Source organism: Ctenopharyngodon idella, chromosome 5 (genome assembly GCF_019924925.1).
Source record: "Ctenopharyngodon idella isolate HZGC_01 chromosome 5, HZGC01, whole genome shotgun sequence".
Classification (NCBI taxonomy): Eukaryota; Metazoa; Chordata; class Actinopteri; order Cypriniformes; family Xenocyprididae; genus Ctenopharyngodon; species Ctenopharyngodon idella.
Window position 1 is genome coordinate 22820074 of NC_067224.1, and position 21871 is coordinate 22841944.

At 36.5% G+C, this 21871-nt stretch overlaps 1 protein-coding gene across 1 annotated transcript; it reads left to right on the forward strand.

The window, feature by feature from the left end:
• Nucleotides 1–6014: 6014 nt before the first annotated feature.
• Nucleotides 6015–11252, forward strand: dlb (deltaB). Its single transcript, XM_051895627.1, has 7 exons — nt 6015–6275; nt 6431–6670; nt 7004–7070; nt 7221–7478; nt 7961–8322; nt 8689–8905; nt 9575–11252. Exons 1-7 carry the CDS (start codon nt 6225–6227, stop codon nt 10225–10227), a joined length of 1848 nt encoding a protein of 615 aa, XP_051751587.1. The 5' UTR covers nt 6015–6224; the 3' UTR covers nt 10228–11252.
• Nucleotides 11253–21871: the final 10619 nt, after the last annotated feature.

The following is a 21871-nucleotide window of genomic DNA, read 5'->3' on the forward strand; positions in this document are numbered from 1 at the left end:
CTTTCAGTTTCATGTTAAAGCTGATTTTTTTTTAAACCTTTTTTGTTTGAGGGGGGAAAAACACCGAAAAGCCATTTTCCAGGACTAAATAACTGTTTTTGTGATTTTGTGTATGTATACGGTGGTGTATACATACGTTCAAAAGTATTGGGTCAGAAAGAGATTTCTCTTTCTGAAAGAAATGTATTCAGAAAGAACATTAAATTGATCAAAGATGACAGTAAAGACATTTATAATGTTAAAAAAAAATCCTATTTCAAATAAATGATGTTTTTTTTACTTTGTTTATCAAAAACAAAAACACGGTTTCCACAAAAAAATTTATGCAGCACAACTGTTTTCAATATTGATAATAATAATAAAATATGAAGGATCACGTGACACTGAAGACTGGAGTAATTATGCTGAAAATCTTTAAATATTTTAAAATAGAAAACATATTTTAAATTATAAAAATATGCCAGATTTTTAAAAATTTTACCACCCCCAAATGGTACTGTATACATATTTCGATGTGATTTCTCTGTAGAACCTGCCACACATCAGCTGCCATCTGGAACAAAAGAGGCAGACTGTGAAGCAACAGCGAATAGATTTATCGATCCTTCTTTTTTTCAAGTACAACTCTGTCTTTCCTCCCCTTCTTCTGTTGGTCTGCTGACCTCTTCACCTTTTCTTCTCTCTCTTTCACCCCTGCTGATTCTCCTGCCCTCTCTTTTATCCTACATCTGTCACTCTGGGTTCTCTAATAACATAACGCTACCTCTGCTGTGAGGCCCTCTTTTCCTCCTCAGAGGTTCAGAGCTTCATGGTTGGGCCCGTGTCAATCCCCTCTATTCAGCTGCATGAGCCAGGCGTGTGGCTGGCTGTGAAGTTGCGGTGTGTTCTGTGCACCTGTTCTGACATGTAATGTCTAACACTTATTAATATTAATTTTTTCACATTCACCTACAGGTTTGTGTTTGTTGTTGTTAAGAAAATTATTTTATTTATTATTTTAATCTGAATTAAATGTTCACATCTTGGGAAAAAAAAATTAAAAGCTCCAAAATAAATATTAAATAATTTTTTTATTATTATTCTATAGTTTGTATTTAATAGGTAAAAACTAAATATTCATTTTTTACATTTTATGTTTTTTTTTTTTGTTTTTTTTTTGGAACTGGGATTTCTTTTTAATAGACCCAGATGTAGAAAGAGACAAGGGAATAGGTTGAGAACATGAACCAAGCAAGACTCAAAATCGAATCTCCCATGAGGACTTGCACTGAACACAAGACCACTCCTCTGTCTTAATGTATTTTCCAGTGTGATCTGTTTCTGTGAGATTATTCCTGTCATTTTCACATGAACGCAGCAACTCCGATCCTACACACATTTACATAGTTTGACTATTGAGCAAAGGTCAGTACTTCCCTCAAGGCCAGCAGATTTTGTGCGCGTATGTAATTGCGAGTGTGTGTGAAAGACTGGTCTGTGGTCCCAAAGGGCTCAAGGCCCAACAGATGCAGTTAGAGAGTGTGTGTCCTCAGGATGCTGGTCCGGTGTGGGTCACTAATGTAGGCAGATGAACCGTGTGTGTGTGTGTGTTTGTCGGGAGCTGGTCTCCAGGGTGAGCAGATGTCATGAGGTGTGTGGAAATCCTGGGTCGGGTGTCATCTATAGGCTCGAATGAGGATATGACAATGTGAGTAAATGAATGTATGAAGTTGTATGTGTGTACAGTCGAATATCTTAAGTCTGAGGATTGTGAGGAATGGACATCAGTCTGTTTATGTGTATGAATGTGCAAGCTCATTTTGTTTGTGAATGGTTTGCTGACATTTTTTAATTAATTATAGAAATCATCTTAATTGAGATGAAACTAATGCTGCTTGAGGTACTGGACAGTGACTAAAAATGACTGAGAGGAAAGTCTTTGTGTATATCCCTTTTTGCAGGCCTGTTTGCTTGCACATATGTGAGATTTGAGGTGTCTGGGTGTGGGGTCATAAATATGGATATATGTATGTGGAGTGAAGGGTGTTCTGGGGTTCCCATGCTCCTGCCACGCTTGTGTCCCACCTCAAGGGACCACCATCCCCCAACAGCCACGTTACAAGACACAAATCAGTCATTGCCCATCTGCATCACACAGACAATGAGTCAACACACACACACATGCAATAATTCACTGCAAACACAGATACAAACACAGAACCATTCTCTTACACTGATAACGAGATTAACAGATGCCTTACTATTGTATTAAGTTTAAGAAACATTTGCATAATAATATTAAAATTCATCCACTTTTGATCAGTCACTGGTTCTTGAGAAATAGGTCGAAACATGCCCCGCAATTTTACTTGCCATTATAAAACAGCAACATTTCCATGGTGAAAATAATCAGAAATTATCACTAAAATATTCTTGACACAGATTTACGATTTCATTGGATTTTCTCATTATTTTTTTCAAAATTATGACATTTTCACTCACTATCCCTAAAACCACCTGTCCTCATACCAGAGACACTTCACATTGATTAATACATGGTAAACTAAAAAAAACAACAATAACAGAAATATAAATATATCAAATTCAAATAGTAAATACAATATAATATATATATTATAAATATGTTAAGTAAAAAATACTACGTCATGACAGAATAAAGAGGAAAATACATACAGTATATCAATTTCACGGGTGTTCCTTAACTTCTTACTGACAAACATTTATGAAAACACTTCAAAATCAGGCAATATCATAGACAGTTTATTTTATTTTATTTTATTCTTTATTTGACAGGGACAATAGACAATGGACAATAAAAAGCTGCCCCAGAATTAGCTACAAAGCTAAATTTCATCTGCGTTCCCTGGGCAGGAGTAGACTAAAATATCAATATAAGAATATATATGCCTACAATAAGATCCCCCCATAAGTACAAGACAAACACAATAAAATACCCCCACAAATACAAAATATATAACATACAACCCATCACTTAACAGTATAAACTAAAACAGAAAAAAAAAATTCAACATTACATTATATATTCAATGATCGCAAACCTGACTCATCTTTAACCATTTTTTCAAATGCTCTTACAGAAAAAGCTGATCGACCAAAATCAGTTACTCTAAAATGTGCTTCACAGTCACCTCTTGAAGAAGCTCTTGTTTGTCTTATATTATCAGTACATAAAGAGAAAAATGCCTTTAGGGGTGAAAGTGCAAGATCATTGACGATTTTGTACATCAAACTACAATTGTAAAACAGTCTACATCCAGGAAGGTCCTTTTTTCATATTTCATCTGTTACGGGTCAAGTAAGGTGACACAGAATCCATTAAAGGGATACTTCACCCAAAAATTAAAATTCTGTCATCATTTACTCACAGTGGTATCGATTCAAACCTGTATGACTTTTTTTCTTCCACAGAACACAAAAGAAGATATTTTAAATGTAGGGAACCAAACAGTTTTGGTGACCATTGACTTACATTATATGGACATAAACAAACAACAGCAAAAACAACTCATGAGGGTGAGTAAAAAATGACAGAATTTTCGTTTTTAGAACAATCCATTTAAGTTTTAAGTATTGTTTTTAAGAATACAATAAGAAAATAGTAACTGTTAAACTGTGTGTGAACACTTTTTTTCTCATTTCACTGTTTTCTGAAGAAAGTGTTTACTGTTTTATTGCCTTGTTTACCTTAATTCTTCAGTTAAGTACCTCTGAATGCTATATTGAGATTCTCTCTTTGGATAAGTGCTTGTCTTTCTCTCGTCTGTGCAGATGTCAGGGCTCTCAAAAAGCTAAATCCTGCTAACAGCCTTTAGCCCAGACCATGTGTCAATTGCTTTTAACTGAACCTTAACTGTTAGCACTTGCAAAGCTTTCATTTAAGGATTAAACCATCTTGCATGCAATAGCCACAATGTTTCTGTTTCAATTCTGTATGATTTTAGTTGTTTTACTTGAATTAAAAAAAAATAAAAAAATAAAAAACACTGAACAAATGCTTTTGATGCTTTTCAGTGAATATGTTTTATATAGTGACTAACAGCACATTAGGATATTTAATTGTTGAATTGCACTTTTGCTCATCATCAACAGCTTGATATTAAAGTCTACCTTTAAGTTAGATGCTCCATTCCTTGACCATTAGGCCATCGTTAACTTAAAGATATTCTCCACATAGGCTACTGAAAACTTTTGTTGTATCAAGTGCAGAATATCATTGACACAGCCATTCTATATCTCAAGCTTGTTGTTTTTCCTCACCTGGTCATCTGCCCTCTTACCCTCAACATGAGCTTATCTCTGCCAATACAGCTGATACAACACATGTGTGTGGCATAAATTGGGTCTTTGTCCCCAGCATCAGTAACAGCAAACTTCATAAGTTAGCCTATACATAATACATACATAGCATATATAAAAGCTTGGTTTAATGAAGTGATTTTGTTAGCTTACAGTGTTAAGTAACTAATGTTTCCTGACACACTTTCTAGATTTATTTACACTTATATCTGCGGTCTTTGAGACATTATTTATGAGGTATTTTAAAAGACATTATAAGTGATGCATTGTGGTTATGGCTTAATGAAAGGGTTCTGAGGCACGCGCCACTCATTACCATAACAACAGCTCGTGAGCATGACACACAACCACACGTCACAACTTCTGCTGAATAAAGGTATAAAAAAAGAAAAGAAAAGGAAATTCAGTTCGCATAACACTGAATGACATTAGCCTGTAGCTACAATATTCTTTACTATTCGATATTCTTTACTTTCATATTAATCACAGACATACTGTGGAAAATAATGAACAGGCATGGCTAATAAAATATTATACGTTATATGAGTGGAACGGCTGCAAGCGTTTTACCGACCGCAACAGATGCCGGTTGGGTGAGTTCGGGCGGTTTGTGGCGGACAATAAGTGACCATGTGCCGCATGTTAACATACAGCTGTTGGAGCTGACCCACACAAAAGCGTCATCATGATATTTCCCCACCCATCCTCCAGAGCAGCCTGCGCGTCTCTGCATACTGCACAACAAAAGACACACACACACACACACATTACGGCCTCCCCCTGCCCGCACGCGCCAGAGCGAACACACAGTCCAAGGTTGAGTGTGTGTGTGTGTGTGTGTGTGTTTGGGTGCAGAGGAAATAATTAAAAACTGAAACGTGCGCTCGATGTAAAAGTAGCCTATACACTATACCACTCAGGAACCATAGAAACAACAGTAGGATAAATATATTTTTACTAAATAGCATAATAATTTAATAAAACAGAAATAACTGTTATTTTGGCCTATGTTTAATATAAAAATAAATAAATAAATGAAATTGTTTTTTCATTGTTAAAACATTTGTCAAAATATTTGCAGTGTTTTAGACTTTGGTCCTGTACGTTTTATTTTCGAACAAACTTCTTTTATTAAAGATCATAACTACAATTCGTGCTCGCATTCTGTGGGATGTAATAGCATGAAATGGCAAAATTGCACCTAATAGAATTTTTGGTACAACGAATAATAGAATAGTGTAAAGCAGCATGTCTGTTTGCTTTTTTAAATTCATATAAAGCATATTCTACCTGCTAGGCCAAACTTTAAGTAAACAAATCTAAATCACTAGTTAGCCTACAGATCGTCTACAGTAGGCTGTTCTATGCATTGGCTAATTATAGTTCAAGTCAGCTAGTGCGAATAATAAACTAATTCTGAAATTCGACTGACACACGCGCCTGTTTGCTGAATTTTATTATTTCACAAAATAAAGAAATATTCATCAAGTTTTCATGCTCCTGTTCCCATCTGCTCAACATGACTGAAAAAAAATCCCTGTTTTGATACAGACAGTATGGCTAACTTCAACTTTAACTCCATCAACACCACTGCCACACGCAGCAGATCAATTTAATCAGGCCAATATTATGCCATATGTCCCCTCTGACGTCACGTGAAGGGGGGCAAGACGTATATAACGGTGTCCATTCATCAAGGCATTCAATGAAGTGAAGCCGCGCGCGCTGAAGAACGGAGACGACGAGTGTGCTTTTTCTCTGAAGACAGTGGACTTTCATGGACGTGCCGAAGATTTCGTACAAGGACATCTAACTGTTTTTTCCTTTCTTTAACTCGAAACACTTTAAAGCTTCGGATGAAGATACATGCGCGTTATTGTAATAAAGTTTAGGATTAAGTGAGCGAGATGGCGCATCTGTCTTTGTACTGCCTGCTGTCTGTGTCGCTTTTGCAGTTGGTAAGGAGCCAGTTCAAGGCTTATACTTCATTCATATTTTCATTTTCTCTTTAATGTGACTTTATACTATGAATATTTGTCTCCTAGGTAGCGCATTGTTTATTTTTTAAACAAAATATAGAAGTCATATATAGCCTTTCTCTGTTCTTGAACAGGTGGTTTCATCGGGTGTATTTGAACTGAAAGTTCACTCGTTCAGCACGACACGGCGCTTCTGCAGGAGGACGCGAGACTGCAACATCTTTTTCAGGATTTGTCTCAAGCATTCTGAGGACGTCATCTCCGCCGAACCTCCGTGCACCTTCGGAACCGGGCAGACGAGTGTCCTGCGAGCGGACCAGAGCTCTATAGCCGGCAGCGCAGCCATCCGGGTGCCTTTCCACTTCAAGTGGCCGGTAAAGTTCCTTGACATTTGTAACATTATACACTAGATTAACTCTAGCAAACAATATTCCATTATTTAATGGTGTAATTATTAAGCTGATCTGAGGAAATGATTAATAAAACAAATGCAGCCTACATTTTTGTATTACTGTAAAATTATTATTTTATTCAGGTGCCCTTAAGTTTAACTAAACACTTTAACATGTATGTCCATGCAGAAAACAAGACTGAAAAAGTCATTTCATAACAAATAGGCCTATAAGTGAAAGTCAATGAAAGACAAAGGAGAATGCTTCTCAGTTTGAGTGAAAGTTATTAAGTTTTTCTTGGTCTTGTTTTCTCAGGGGACATTTTCTCTTATTATTGAGGCATGGAATGCAGAGTCTCCCAAAGAGCATCATGATTACACAGGTGAGTTGCCCTTTTTCAGAGATTCTGTAGAAATTTAATGCAAAGCAAAGATACAGACATGATGCATTACTAAATTAAGAGTTTTTTTAATGTAATTAACTTATTCACTGCTTTTTCAAGCTTAAATATTCCTTCAATTTTCCACAACAGAGAATCAAAACAACCTGATCAGTCGTTTAGCAACACGAAGGCGCTTGGCGATCGGGGAAGACTGGTCTCAGGATGTTCATTTTGGTGATCAGAGCGAGCTCCGTTACTCATATCACGTTTTTTGTGATGAGTTTTACTATGGCGAGGCGTGTTCGGATTACTGTCGTCCCCGTGACGACACGCTGGGACACTACACCTGCGATGAGAACGGGAACAGGGAATGTCTGGAGGGATGGCATGGAGACTACTGCTCTGATCGTGAGTAACCTACCACCTATGTGTGTGTCAGATGGCTAGAGGTCTGTACAGTCCTTTGGGATAGTATGTCTGGGTCTCTGAAAAGAAGCAGTTCTATCTCTTTCTTGATCACTCCGTATTTATGTGCTATTGTGGTTTGTGTGTGATGGAACCTGAGCAGCAGCATTACATCCCCCTTATCTCTCATATCTTTGTGTGCATGTGTGTCTGATGGAAGTTGAGCTTCTCCTTCAGAGCTTCTGCATTTCTTTTGTTCAGTCTAACAAAGAAACCCGAACAGATACATGCTAGAGGGTCGTTCTGTGTGTGTGTGTGTTAGTGTGTGTGCACGCTTGCCGCAGCTCAAAATACAAAAGAGTGCATTACCTCTGTCAGCTCACCAGCTGCTGGCCCCAACACTTAACACACCCATTCATCTGCCCTCTCCGGGGGGCGTGGTGTGTGTGTGGTGTGCTTACCCCCCTCTCTGTCTCCTCCCACAGCCATCTGCTCTTCGGACTGCAGCGAGCGTCACGGTTACTGCGAGTCACCCGGTGAGTGTAAGTGTCGTCTGGGATGGCAGGGGCCATCCTGCAGCGAGTGTGTGCATTACCCAGGATGCCTGCATGGGACCTGCTCACAGCCGTGGCAGTGTGTGTGTAAGGAGGGCTGGGGAGGCCTCTTTTGTAACCAGGACCTCAACTACTGCACAAACCACAAACCCTGTGCTAATGGCGCCACCTGCACCAACACTGGACAGGGCAGCTACACTTGCACCTGCCGGCCAGGATATGGGGGCACAAACTGTGAGCTGGAGATTAATGAGTGTGACTGCAACCCCTGCAAGAATGGTGGCAGTTGCAACGTAAGTCTACACTCACTTGTTAATAAAACATAGTCATCTATATATATATATATATATATATATATATATATATATATATATACATACATACATACTACATTTTATGTGACATGCAATTTTAGTAGATGCAGCATGTTACATTTTTGTTCAGAAACAAACATTTACACACTTAGAGTTAATGTATTTTATTTAAAAAGGCAATATAAATATCCTAAATCACATACACATAGTTATTTATTTAAGTAAATATGCTCAGATGTGCTTTATGTGCACAATGGATTGTGGAGATCAAAAATTATTTGATACCTAAATTCTTTTAGTGTTTATGCTTTGCAAATAGATGTATTTTTCTCTTTTTCTTTGCAGGATTTGGAGAACGATTACTCCTGCACATGTCCTCAGGGATTCTATGGGAAGAACTGTGAGATTATTGCGATGACATGCGCGGATGATCCCTGCTTTAACGGAGGGACGTGTGAGGAGAAATTCACCGGTGGCTACGTCTGCCGCTGCCCCCCAGCCTTTACCGGATCCAACTGTGAGAAGAGACTGGACCGCTGCAGCCACAAACCATGTGCCAACGGTGAGTTTTTGTGTTGATTGCGAACAATGCAAAAACAGAACTGTCAACAAAACACTGAACAAAATATTGTCACCATTTACTAACCCTCATGTTAGATTTCTTTCTTTTGTGGAACACAAAAGAAGTTTTGAAGAATGCTTATGCTACTCATACAATGAAAGTGGATGGCGACCACAGCCTCGCAAGCTTCAAAAAGTAAAAAGATATTACATATGACACATACACTAAAGGTGATGATACACTGGGTAACTTTCTAAGCAATGTTGCAGGGCAATTTTGCCGAGCGATGTTGCTTGGGCACTTTCCCATTGAGAATGGAAAACAAATTTCGATCTAAAGTATCCAGATAGAAATTTGTTGCACATTCTCAATGGGAAATTCCCCTAGCAACATCACTCAGCAAAATTACCCGGCAACATTGCTCAAAAAGTTGTCCCGTGTATCATCACCTTAAGTCTTCTGAACACATACAAGTTTTATGGAAAAAAAAAAAATTAAGTTCACTTGACAGCTCTGGTCATCATTCACTTTCATTGTATGGAAAAGAATAAACTTCAGTTCTAAACATTTTTACACAACCACACACATATGTACTACTGTTACAGTACCTCTTATGTTCCTCTCTTCTAAACCTACTCATATTTAACCTCCTCTCTCTTTTTGTTGTAGGTGGTGATTGTGTGGATCTGGGTGCTAGTGCTCTGTGTCGCTGTCGCCCTGGTTTCACCGGCCCTCGCTGTGAGACAAACATCGACGACTGTGCCCGCTATCCATGTCAAAATGCCGGAACCTGCCAAGATGGCATTAATGACTACACCTGCAGCTGTACTCTAGGATTTACTGGTAAAAACTGCAGCCTCAGAGCAGACGCTTGTCTCACGAACCCATGCCTTCACGGGGGAACGTGCTACACACACTTCTCAGGTCCAGTGTGTCAGTGTGTGCCTGGGTTCATGGGTCCAACCTGTGAGTTTCCTGTGCAGGGAGGTCTGGAGATGATGGCCCCCCGGGTTGGGAAGACCTCGCCTTCAGCGGTGGCGGTGTCATGTGTGTTAGGTGTGCTGGCTGTGTTTTTGGGAGTGTGTGTGGGACTGGTGGTGATCAGGAGGAGGAGGCATAGACTGCGCAGACAGCAGCTGTGTGATTCTGTGTTTAATGATTTGGAGACGGTTAATAATTTAGACAGGCAGCACTATCCCTATGACCGAGACTTCAGTCAGGTGAAACCCAGCAACACTGAGGGCCGAGTCTCATTGGCGGCCTCTCACACACTGCCTGCTGGGCAGGACTTCCTGTGGAGTGCCGGAGGAGGGCTTAGATGAGACCTTTACACATGTACGTGTGTAAATCACAACACACAAAACACATGCATACACTGATGTAGACACGCGAGCATGTACACGGACACACAAACTCACAAGCAGGGATGAGAATTTGGATGTAGCACTTGCTTTTGTCTTAATTTTTATGAATGAATGAATGAACACATGAATGAACGAATGAATGAAGTATGTATTAGCTGAATAAGGGATTGGACCTTTGCCATCTGTATAGGTGGAAGACTGTGTAAACCAAAAACTAAAAGAAACAAACACTCACACTACTGTGTGCTGGGCTCTGTGAATCTGTTTCCATATGAAGACAGACACAAGCGCTGAAACAGACTTAGGTTACAGAACTCTATATGAAGAGAACTGATATCTTTATAAAAAGATAAAGAAGTGAAAAATAACTCTATACAAAGAGAACTAAGTAAGGAAATACCTCTATTGAAAGAGAATGAAGTAAGTTAAACTGAAGAGCATTAAGGTTGGGTGCTTTCTATTCAAACTCTGGGTTTTGTATAAGACTGATGAAAACAACAACTTTTTTTTTTATCTCATAAGGATGAGAATATCACCTTTGTTTATTTGTCAGGATGTTACTAGCAACAGGTGTTTTAATAAAAAATAAAAATATAAAAAAGAGAAAGGAGGGAAGCAGAACACAGTCAGGAATATGATCAAACTATGTACTTAAGACCAAATGGAAAGATTTTGCTCCAGTTTTGTATTGCGTATTAAGCAGTGTGTTTTCTTCCTCGAATGATATGGGGAAATATGTGTCATTGGTTCTTATGTTAAATGACATAAAATCAAATTTTCTTCAGTGGGGTTTTTCTAATGAATGTTTATTTCTTTTGCCAGATGTTTCCTATTAATTTAAACCTAAGTTTATGCCTAAGTTTCTATTTTGCATTTTTGTACTTTTGCTTTCAATCATTGTCTTGTCTTTGTAAAGATTTTATGTTAATTTATTTTGTATATGTGTTTGTTACTTTAATGAAATAATAAATTATATGAGAAAACACCTAATTCATTCAACTCTATTCTTTCTACAATGTTTGATTACAGTTTTTTAAAATTGCTTACACACTAAAAGTGGTACTTGCCCAGATAGCAACTTTGTGTAGGCCCAAATCCGGCCCACAATTGCCATGCGTGGTATGATGATCTGGGCCACATGTGGTGTGAAATGATGGCACTTGGGCAGATCGCTCCTGTTTGCCAGATCTGAGCCACAAGCAGGTCATAGCAATGCCACGTCAGTCAAAAGCAAAGAAATAAACCAGAACTAGACCTTATCTGAGCCACAAAATCTTTATATATTATTTATAGAATAATCTTAGCGTTAACAAGCAGAATTGCTGAAGGAAAGAAGAGAACAGAAAAAAAGAGAAACAGAAACACAAGAGCTAGAGCTGATTTCAGCCACAGCCTTAGATAAAATTAACTGAAGATAAAAGAAGACATTAAATCTCTCCAGATCTCAGCAGAGGGGGATTAAACAACTCCACAAACAGCATTACAGCTTCACATATTACTAACCAGATTGACTTTATTTCTGTCATTCATCTACACAACTTATTGAGAATTAACAGAAGTTTAACACTCATGTTTGTTTAATTTGAAGTCACCATAATGGTGATTGGTGTTTCCATTAGTTGGGCTCTTAACTCTTATGTTTGTTTTCTCTGGCTGCTGTGACAGTGTGTGAGATCAGATGGTGATTTTTAGTTATTGATTGTTTTATAATAATTGTGAAACAGCCTGGATCACTGATGTCATTTGAATGTAACAATTGTATTGTGCCATAATATATTTAAACTACAAACTCAGTTTCACTACAACATGAGATCACACTGTATTGCAGAAATAAGTTAGAACACATTCCTGGAGCCTCCCCACAACTGCACATTTGCCTTTGTTTGACACACCCATTTCAGGTCTGTTTGATTAAGAAAACATGCAGTGTTTAGAAACCCCTGAGTTAGAAGATTGAAGATACAGATCAGTAGCAATAAATAACAAACTATAATGACAAACAAAAATATGAGCAATCAGCCAATGAATCTCAACAATGGTGACAACAAAATATTGAGACAATCAGATCAACTCTGGACATCACAAAAAGCTACTAAAAGACAGAACAAAACAACAGCAAAAAATAAAAGCAAACAGTTAGAATTAAAGAAAATAATAGGACAATTCAGCTGCATAATTTATTCATGCTGTGATGCATGCTGGGCTGCAGGGAGTTTTGTACTATTGTTTCCAGTATGCATTAAGGCACGACACTTTTGATTGTCACCATTGTTGAGATTCATGTGCTGATTCTTGATGTCTTTTTGGATGTTTTTTTTTTTTTTTTTAAATAAATCTTCTAACGGATTTCTGCAATATAGCGTGGTCTTATATTGCAGTAACACAGGGTTTATATTGTTTTAGTCAGCCTTGACGAAACTCCCCTCAGCTAGCGCGTCTTTCTGAAGTGAATAGCAGCCTTGTCACCTGACCTGAATACTGCGCGCTGATTCGTTAAAGCAGACTTATCGGTTTCTGTGAGTATGAGGTCTCTGCGGAACAAAAGTGGGCGTTTTCTGCATTTCTGGGTGTTTTCAAACTGGTGGGTGTTTATAAATCATGCACTGAAAATGATCCCCTTCACCCGACCTCACCCCTAACCTTACCCACAGTCTGACGTCGGCAAATCAGGTAACGCTTTCAAAAACGCCCCTCTGTTTATGGCCTCACACACTGATCTGGTAACTCCTATTACTGTAACAGAGACCTGTACTTGGTTTCTGTACACAAACAACAAGGGCGCTTGTCGGTTTCAGCTGTAAAGCGTGAACTCGCGATGCCTTGACAGTGGACAATACCGGCTTTTCTGACAAAACGTATTTAGGGTTCAAAACGTGCTATATGTGGAGAATATATATATATATATATATATATATATATATATATTTTTTTTTTTTTTTTAAATAAATGGCATATATCGTTTTTTGCAAATTAACTCTTCAAATGTATACATTGCAAAAAAAAAAAAAAAAAAAAAAAAAAAATTATATATATATATATATATATATATATTTTTTAGTATTTTTGTCTTGTTTCCAGTATAAATATCTAAAAAATTCTTCAATCCAAATGCTTTTACTAAAGTAAAATGATAAGATATTTTTTTTTTTTTTTCTGAAAAAAAAAAAAAAAAATGAAAATGAAGTGAGTTTTTGCTGAAAACAAACCAAATTATCTGCCAATGGGGTAAGAAAAATAATCTTGTTTCTGTTTAAAATTTTTGGGCAGCCACGCCATTGTTTTCAAAAATCTCTGTTTTGGTCCGTTTATACTAAAACGCAACCCCAGCGATTTCAAACTAAAACGGGGTCTTCAAAAGTCTCCGTATTCGAGGTTCAAAACTGCTGGCATAGTTTAAACATAGCAAAACTTATGCGTTTTAAAACAAAAACGCACTAGTGTAAATGGGGCCACAGTCAGACGCAAACGTCCTATAGAGACGCGCACTTAAGACTGCGCATGCGCATTAGCTTGATCCAGCCTGAAAAATGCCGTTTTTGTCATGATTTGAGCGTTTAGAAACAAAACTTATGAGACAGTTGTCAGATTTCATTGGTGATTTCAAATAGGAAATTTAATCGTAAGCTTGGCAAACAGCTTTGGAGAATTTGATGTTTCCCCATTCAAAGAGATAGGAGCTGCACTTGCATACCCGAGAGGTGTTTCAAAGAAAGGGACTTTGATTATAATGGCACACACTTGACAATTTTCAAATCTTAAACGATTTTAAAACTGTGGGAGACCACAGACGTAATGAAAGTTTCAACCGATTTTTAGCATTATAATCCTCTGAACGCACACACTAGATGATTCAGCCGGACCATGAGACAGTGACACAAGATCTCACGAAGAAAAACAAATGAAGGACAATCACCGTTGTCAGCTGGCTCTCCTTGAGCGCATTCTGCTTTACACTGAAGAACAAAATAGAAAAAATACTACACTTTTGTGGCATGTTTGTGGCTGCCAAGTTTCAGCTAAAGAAGCACACAACATCCAGTAGGTGACGCTTGCTCACTCTCATTGGCTATCACGGGTATCACGTCAGAGACAACCTGATCAAGATTTGTAAATTTCAAAAACACTGGTCACAAATCCACCTCACTCCTAATATATAATTTGAATGAATCCTAGATGACACCAGCTATAGTTATACAATGATTGCATCTTTATCAAGCAGATAATATCATCAGCTTCTCTTTCTACAACAAGCACAGTCAGAGCAGCTAAAACACAACTAATGTTAACAAATCAAGAGTCAAACTGCACAACTAAAGCAAATACAGACCACCATAATGGTGACTGAAATGAAGTCAATATGTTTAGTCAAAAGTAAAGCTGGTAATGCTGTTTGTGGAGTTGTTTCATCCTCCTCTGCTGAGATCTTGAAAGATTTAATTCATGTGATAAGATTTGGTACTGCATATTTATAAATTTATTGAACACATAAGCCAGTGGTCTCTGGCTAAAATTTGAGTTTAGCTTCAACTCACACCTGCTTGGAAGTTTCTAGTAATCCTGAAGACCTTGATTAGCTGGATCAGGTGTGTTTGATTAGGGTTGGAACAAGACTGTGGCTCTTCAGGAATTGAGTTTGAGATCATTGATGTATATACACGCAGCAATTTATAAAGCACTATTTATATTTTGTGAATTTTAACATTATATGCATTTTATATACTTAGTTAACAATAACACAACTGCATGTACTAAACCATTCATCAAAAAGCCAATCATAATCTTTTATGTTTTTACATATATGTGTTATAAATAATGCATGTTTGTAAGTACTTCAGCCTAACCACAGGTTCTACTCTCCAGCACAATGGTAACCCCAAAAACTCAGACATACCAGAAACCATTTTAAATTCCAAAATAATAGAACAGAAGCCCTGCAGCGGTCAACCTGAAGCTTCACCTGCACACCCACTGAAGCTAAGCGGGGTTGAGCCCGGTCTATATCTGGATGGGAGACCTCCTGGGAGACTGGGTAGCTGAGGGAAGAGGTGTTAGAGAGGCCAGCGGGTCTGATCAACCTGTGGCCTGAGTGGGTCCTAACGCCCCAGTATAGTCGCAATAAGCTGTACTGTATAAAGGGTTAACAAAAACCCCAGAATATAAGGAGTGTAACCTTGGTGTAAAACAGTCCATACAGCACATCACATACCGCCCAACGCCCCAGTGCAGTCACCATAAACTGTACTGAATAAAGGGTTAAAATAAACCCTAGAAAATAAGGGGTGTAACCCTGGGGCAAAAATAATCCCTACGTAGTTAGTTAGTTAGTTAGTTTCACATCACAAATGATATAATACTTTATTTAGTTCTTACAACTTACATGGAAGCACTTACATTTTTTTTTTCATTACTATTTTTAATGTTTTTGAAAGAAGTCTCATATGCTCATCAAGCCTGCATTTATTATCAGTGTTGGAAACAGTTGTGCTGCTTAATATTTTTTGGAAGCTGTGTATTCACTGATGAATAAAATGTTAAAAAGAACAGAATATTTTCTAACAATATAAGCCTTTACTATCACTTGTTATCAGTGTAGCGCCCCCTACCCTCTTAGGATTTACCACGCCCACGTTCTGTTAGGGTGGAGCACCGCGTTCTAGTAATATGTCTCTCAACAAGTTTATAAATTATTACACACCTCTGATATTTATAATAGTCATAAGCTAAGCCTTAATTTTCCCTTTTCTGTAGTCAGATAGGTGCTGTAAAAACACCTATGTTAAAGGACTTAACAATACAGGTAAGTATAACTCACTACACCAGGTAAGTATGGGTAAGTATAACAAACTACAATGTTTTATTATCACAGAAAGTAGTTCAATAAATAGTCAAGATGTCAATAAATATGTCAATAAATAGATTAAATTAAAATAAGAATAAAATAAGATAATAAATAAATAGTTCAATAAATAAACCAATAAATAAATAATGAGTAAAGAATAATACAATTATACATTAAACAGTCTAATATCACACGTATTAATAACACCCCTAATAAAGTAGTTCACATGAAAATTGTCTCTGAGTGGTTTCTTCCAAATATAACTATTTATAAAACAATCTCAGTAACGTTATCTGCAGATGACTGAACCAGAAAATAAAACACACCACTCGATAACCTTATATAGGCACGGTAATGACCTCAGACTATGTATGACTTACAGAAAATGTTTTCAGCTTGCTCTTTTTTTTTTTTTTTTTTTTTTTTTTGTGAGACATCAATAATCAACATATGAACCTCAACGATGGTGACAATCAACAAAGCTTTTGTGTGACTTTAGTAGCTTGTTTTGTGACATTATGACGGGTTTTTTTTTTTTTTATTGTCACTATTGTTGAGATTCATACGCTGATTCTTGATGTCTGTGTGAGTCTGCATGACCTTGACAAAACATTTTCTGCACAATGATTCAATAAACTTGTTTATAGTATTACAGCACTGCAGTAGCATTAATATGTGAGATTACAACTAACTTTAAACAATTTAGTCAGAGACCAGACTCTGGTATCTGTGAATCAGACCACTTTCTGATAACTACACTATCACTTAAAAAGTGGCCAACACTTTTCTTGCTTATTTTATTTATTTAATTTTTTCGCTATAATAGATACGTATCAGAAATACACAGTTAAAACAATCAGAAAAAAAAACTAATGTTGAAGAGTCAAAGGTCAAGAGCCCAACTAAAGCAAATACAGACCACCATAATGGTGACTGAAATGAAGTCAATATGTTTAGTCAAAAGTAAAGCTGGTAATGCTGTTTGTGGAGTTGTTTCATCCTCCTCTGCTGAGATCTTGAAAGATTTAATTCATGTGATTAGATTTGGTACTGCATATTTATAAATTTATTGAACACATAAGCCAGTGGTCTCTGGCTAAAATTTGAGTTTAGCTTCAACTCACACCTGCTTGGAAGTTTCTAGTGATCCTGAAGACCTTGATTAGCTGGATCAGGTGTGTTTGATTAGGGTTGGAACAAGACTGTGGCTCTTCAGGAATTGAGTTTGAGATCATTGATGTATATACACGCAGCAATTTATAAAGCACTATTTATATTTTGTGAATTTTAACATTATATGCGTTTTATATACTTAGTTAACAATAACACAAACACACCTGCATGTACTAAACCATTCATCAAAAAGCCAATCATAATCTTTTATGTTTTTACATATATGTGTTATAAATAATGCATGTTTGTAAGTACTTCAGCCTAACCACAGGTTCTACTCTCCAGCACAATGGTAACCCCAAAAACTCAGACATACCAGAAACCATTTTAAATTCCAAAATAATAGAACAGAAGCCCTGCAGCGGTCAACCTGAAGCTTCACCTGCACACCCACTGAAGCTAAGCGGGGTTGAGCCCGGTCTATATCTGGATGGGAGACCTCCTGGGAGACTGGGTAGCTGAGGGAAGAGGTGTTAGAGAGGCCAGCGGGTCTGATCAACCTGTGGCCTGAGTGGGTCCTAACGCCCCAGTATAGTCGCAATAAGCTGTACTGTATAAAGGGTTAACAAAAACCCCAGAATATAAGGAGTGTAACCTTGGTGTAAAACAGTCCATACAGCACATCACATACCGCCCAACGCCCCAGTGCAGTCACCATAAACTGTACTGAATAAAGGGTTAAAATAAACCCTAGAAAATAAGGGGTGTAACCCTGGGGCAAAAATAATCCCTACGTAGTTAGTTAGTTAGTTAGTTTCACATCACAAATGATATAATACTTTATTTAGTTCTTACAACTTATATGGAAGCACTTACATTTTTTTTTTCATTACTATTTTTAATGTTTTTGAAAGAAGTCTCATATGCTCATCAAGCCTGCATTTATTATCAGTGTTGGAAACAGTTGTGCTGCTTAATATTTTTTGGAAGCTGTGGATTCACTGATGAATAAAATGTTAAAAAGAACAGAATATTTTCTAACAATATAAGCCTTTACTATCACTTGTTATCAGTGTAGCGCCCCCTACCCTCTTAGGATTTACCACGCCCACGTTCTGTTAGGGTGGAGCGCCGCGTTCTAGTAATGTCTCTCAACAAGTTTATAAATTATTACACACCTCTGATATTTATAATAGTCATAAGCTAAGCCTTAATTTTCCCTTTTCTGTAGTCAGATAGGTGCTGTAAAAACACCTATGTTAAAGGACTTAACAATACAGGTAAGTATAACTCACTACACCAGGTAAGTATGGGTAAGTATAACAAACTACAATGTTTTATTATCACAGAAAGTAGTTCAATAAATAGTCAAGATGTCAATAAATATGTCAATAAATAGATTAAAATAAAATAAGAATAAAATAAGATAATAAATAAATAGTTCAATAAATAAACCAATAAATAAATAATGAGTAAAGAATAATACAATTATACATTAAACAGTCTAATATCACATGTATTAATAACACCCCTAATAAAGTAGTTCACATGAAAATTGTCTCTGAGTGGTTTCTTCCAAATATAACTATTTATAAAACAATCTCAGTAACGTTATCTGCAGATGACTGAACCAGAAAATAAAACACACCACTCGATAACCTTATATAGGCACGGTAATGACCTCAGACTATGTATGACTTACAGAAAATGTTTTCAGCTTGCTTTTTTTTTTTTTTTGTGTGTGTGAGACATCAATAATCAACATATGAACCTCAACGATGGTGACAATCAACAAAGCTTTTTTGTGACTTTAGTAGCTTGTTTTGTGACATTATGACGGGTTTTTTTTTTTTTATTGTCACTATTGTTGAGATTCATACGCTGATTCTTGATGTCTGTGTGAGTCTGCATGACCTTGACAAAACATTTTCTGCACAATGATTCAATAAACTTGTTTATAGTATTACAGCACTGCAGTAGCATTAATATGTGAGATTACAACTAACTTTAAACAATTTAGTCAGAGACCAGACTCTGGTATCTGTGAATCAGACCACTTTCTGATAACTACACTATCACTTAAAAAGTGGCCAACATTTTTCTTGCTTATTTTATTTATTTAATTTTTGCGCTATAACAGATACGTATCAGAAATACACAGTTAAAACAATCAGAAAAAAAAACTAACGTTGAAGAGTCAAGGGTCAAGAGCCCAACTAAAGCAAGCACTGACCACCAGAATGGTGACTTCAAACTTTTTATTTTATTCAATAAAACATCAACATCTAAACCTCTGTTAATTATCAACAGGAACTTTAGTATAAAAGAAATAAAGTCTGGATTGTAATAAGTGAAGATGCTGAGATCTTGAGAGATCTGTTAGCGTTTCATGTTCTGTTGGGATTTAAAGGGTTTCTGTATTGTGTGTTTTGTGGGTCACCATTGTGCTGGAGAGTAGAGCCTGTGCTTCAGTCCAGGATGAGCCAGAAAATACTGCATGTTGCTTTATTTCAGAGATAGTAACGTATAGTTGCATTAATTCGTCTTTCTCGTTAAATACAAGAAATTCCCATTTTACAGTGAATGTGTTTTGTTAGTAACAGTTCAGGATACATGTATAAAACAACGTTTTTGCTGTAAGAGTGTTTTGCACTTTATTTAAATTAGGATATTTTACATTTATTTTACAGACTTTGATTGGCAGCCGTTGCTTTTTTTAAAAAATTGTTTTGCAGTGAAGGTGTTTTATTGTAATAATTCAGGGAATACCTGTAAAATAACAGTGTTTTTCTGTAGAAAAATTTTAATGAAAATTTCTGTTAAATTTTTTTACACTTTATTTAAATTAGAATATTTTACTTCAATTTTAAGGTTTTTGTTTGGCAGCCGTAGCTGACAGTCATTGACCATTTTTTTTACGATTTATTTTTTTACAGTGTAGGGTTGGGGGAAGGTGTAGGGTGGGTTTTTATTCTTCCAATAAGGCAGCATCCATTTAATAATTTTAATAAATATAATCATTTATACTCTATGATATTATTGCATCCTGTTAATGTACAAAAATACTGAGGTGCAAATAGTATCTGTCAGTATAAAGTATAGATAGCTTCTTTACTTTTATTGCAAAGAACTGATACTTTTACATGGTATAGAATCTGTCACTAATATTAGATTTATATGCTCTTTCCTCAAATATCGCTTCTTACCTTTTCTGTTTTGTCTGTTTTCCAAGTTGCTATTATATAATCAACAAAGAAATTATTTTCTACTTGTTTGTAGCTTATACGGCCACGCAGACTGTTGCTCGAATTCACCGGCGGGCGGTTTTATTTCACTAGCTGTCATACAGTATAGGCTACGTAGCTACTCATTCAGCAATTCCCCTGCTCATATCACCATACGACGGACATTATTTATATAATTTATTCACAAAAAAAAAAAAAACCTCCCAAAATATGCTTCAGTGCGGGATATAAAGTCGTGAGAGATACATAATATTGTCATGAGTTTAATACGTTTTAAAAATATGTAGCATGTAGGCTATTAATCTCATGGCATTACATACCGCATATTCAAGCATATGTTATAACTAATCCTGACCAATTAAAATGATTAAACTAAGACATAATTAATTTCCAACACCACACTGTATTCAACTATCATCTTTGCATTAATGTTGCAACAGCAACAATACTAATCAAATTAGTTCTTAAATTTAGCTCTTAATGAGAGCTCTGTAGTCTCACCAATAAATCACCAAGACCGTTCAAAAATTTTCATGACATTTAATTCGTAAAAAGACTTTGATTCCCGAACTGATTCTTAAGCTCGGCTATCTATCACTGTTACTGGAAAAACTTTTACCCGGCATGAGCTATTCCTGAAGCCATAAACCTGGAAGTGTGAAAATGGCGTTTTCAAAAGTCTCCTTTTTGGTCTGTTTATACTGAAACGCAACCCCGGAGTTTTAAAACACAATTTTATCAAAAATTACTAAAACGTCATTCAAATTTGACAAATTATCAATTTTCTTGTCCTTAATCAACATAATTCAGGGGAAACAGTATCGAACAAAACTTCAAACAAAACCGTCACTGAAATCTCTTAACCGAACAAAACAGATTGTCATGGAAATCTTGTAATGGAACAAAACTGATGCTGAAAATCGACCGTCATTGAAATCTCATAATGGAACAAAACAGACCGTCATTGAAATCTAGTAATGGATCAAAACTGACACTGAAAACTGACCATCATTGAAATCTTGTCACAAAACAAAACCAACAGTTTGAATCGGTTTAAAAATCTAAAATCTCGTAAAAGGAACAAAACTGACTGTCATTAAAATCTTGTAAAAGAACCAAACCAACCATCATTGAAATTTTGCAAAGGAACACAACCGACCGTTGTTGAAATCTCATAACTGAACAAAACTGATCATCATTGAAATCTCATAATTAAAACTGACCATCATTGAGATCTCCTAACCAAACAAAACCGACCATCATAGAAATCTTGTAACCGTACAAAACCAACTGTCATTAAAATCTCATGAAAGAGCAAAGCATACTGTATTGAGCTCTCATAACTGAACAAAACTGACTGACAATGAAAATTGACTGTAATTGAAATCTTGTAAAGGAACAAAAC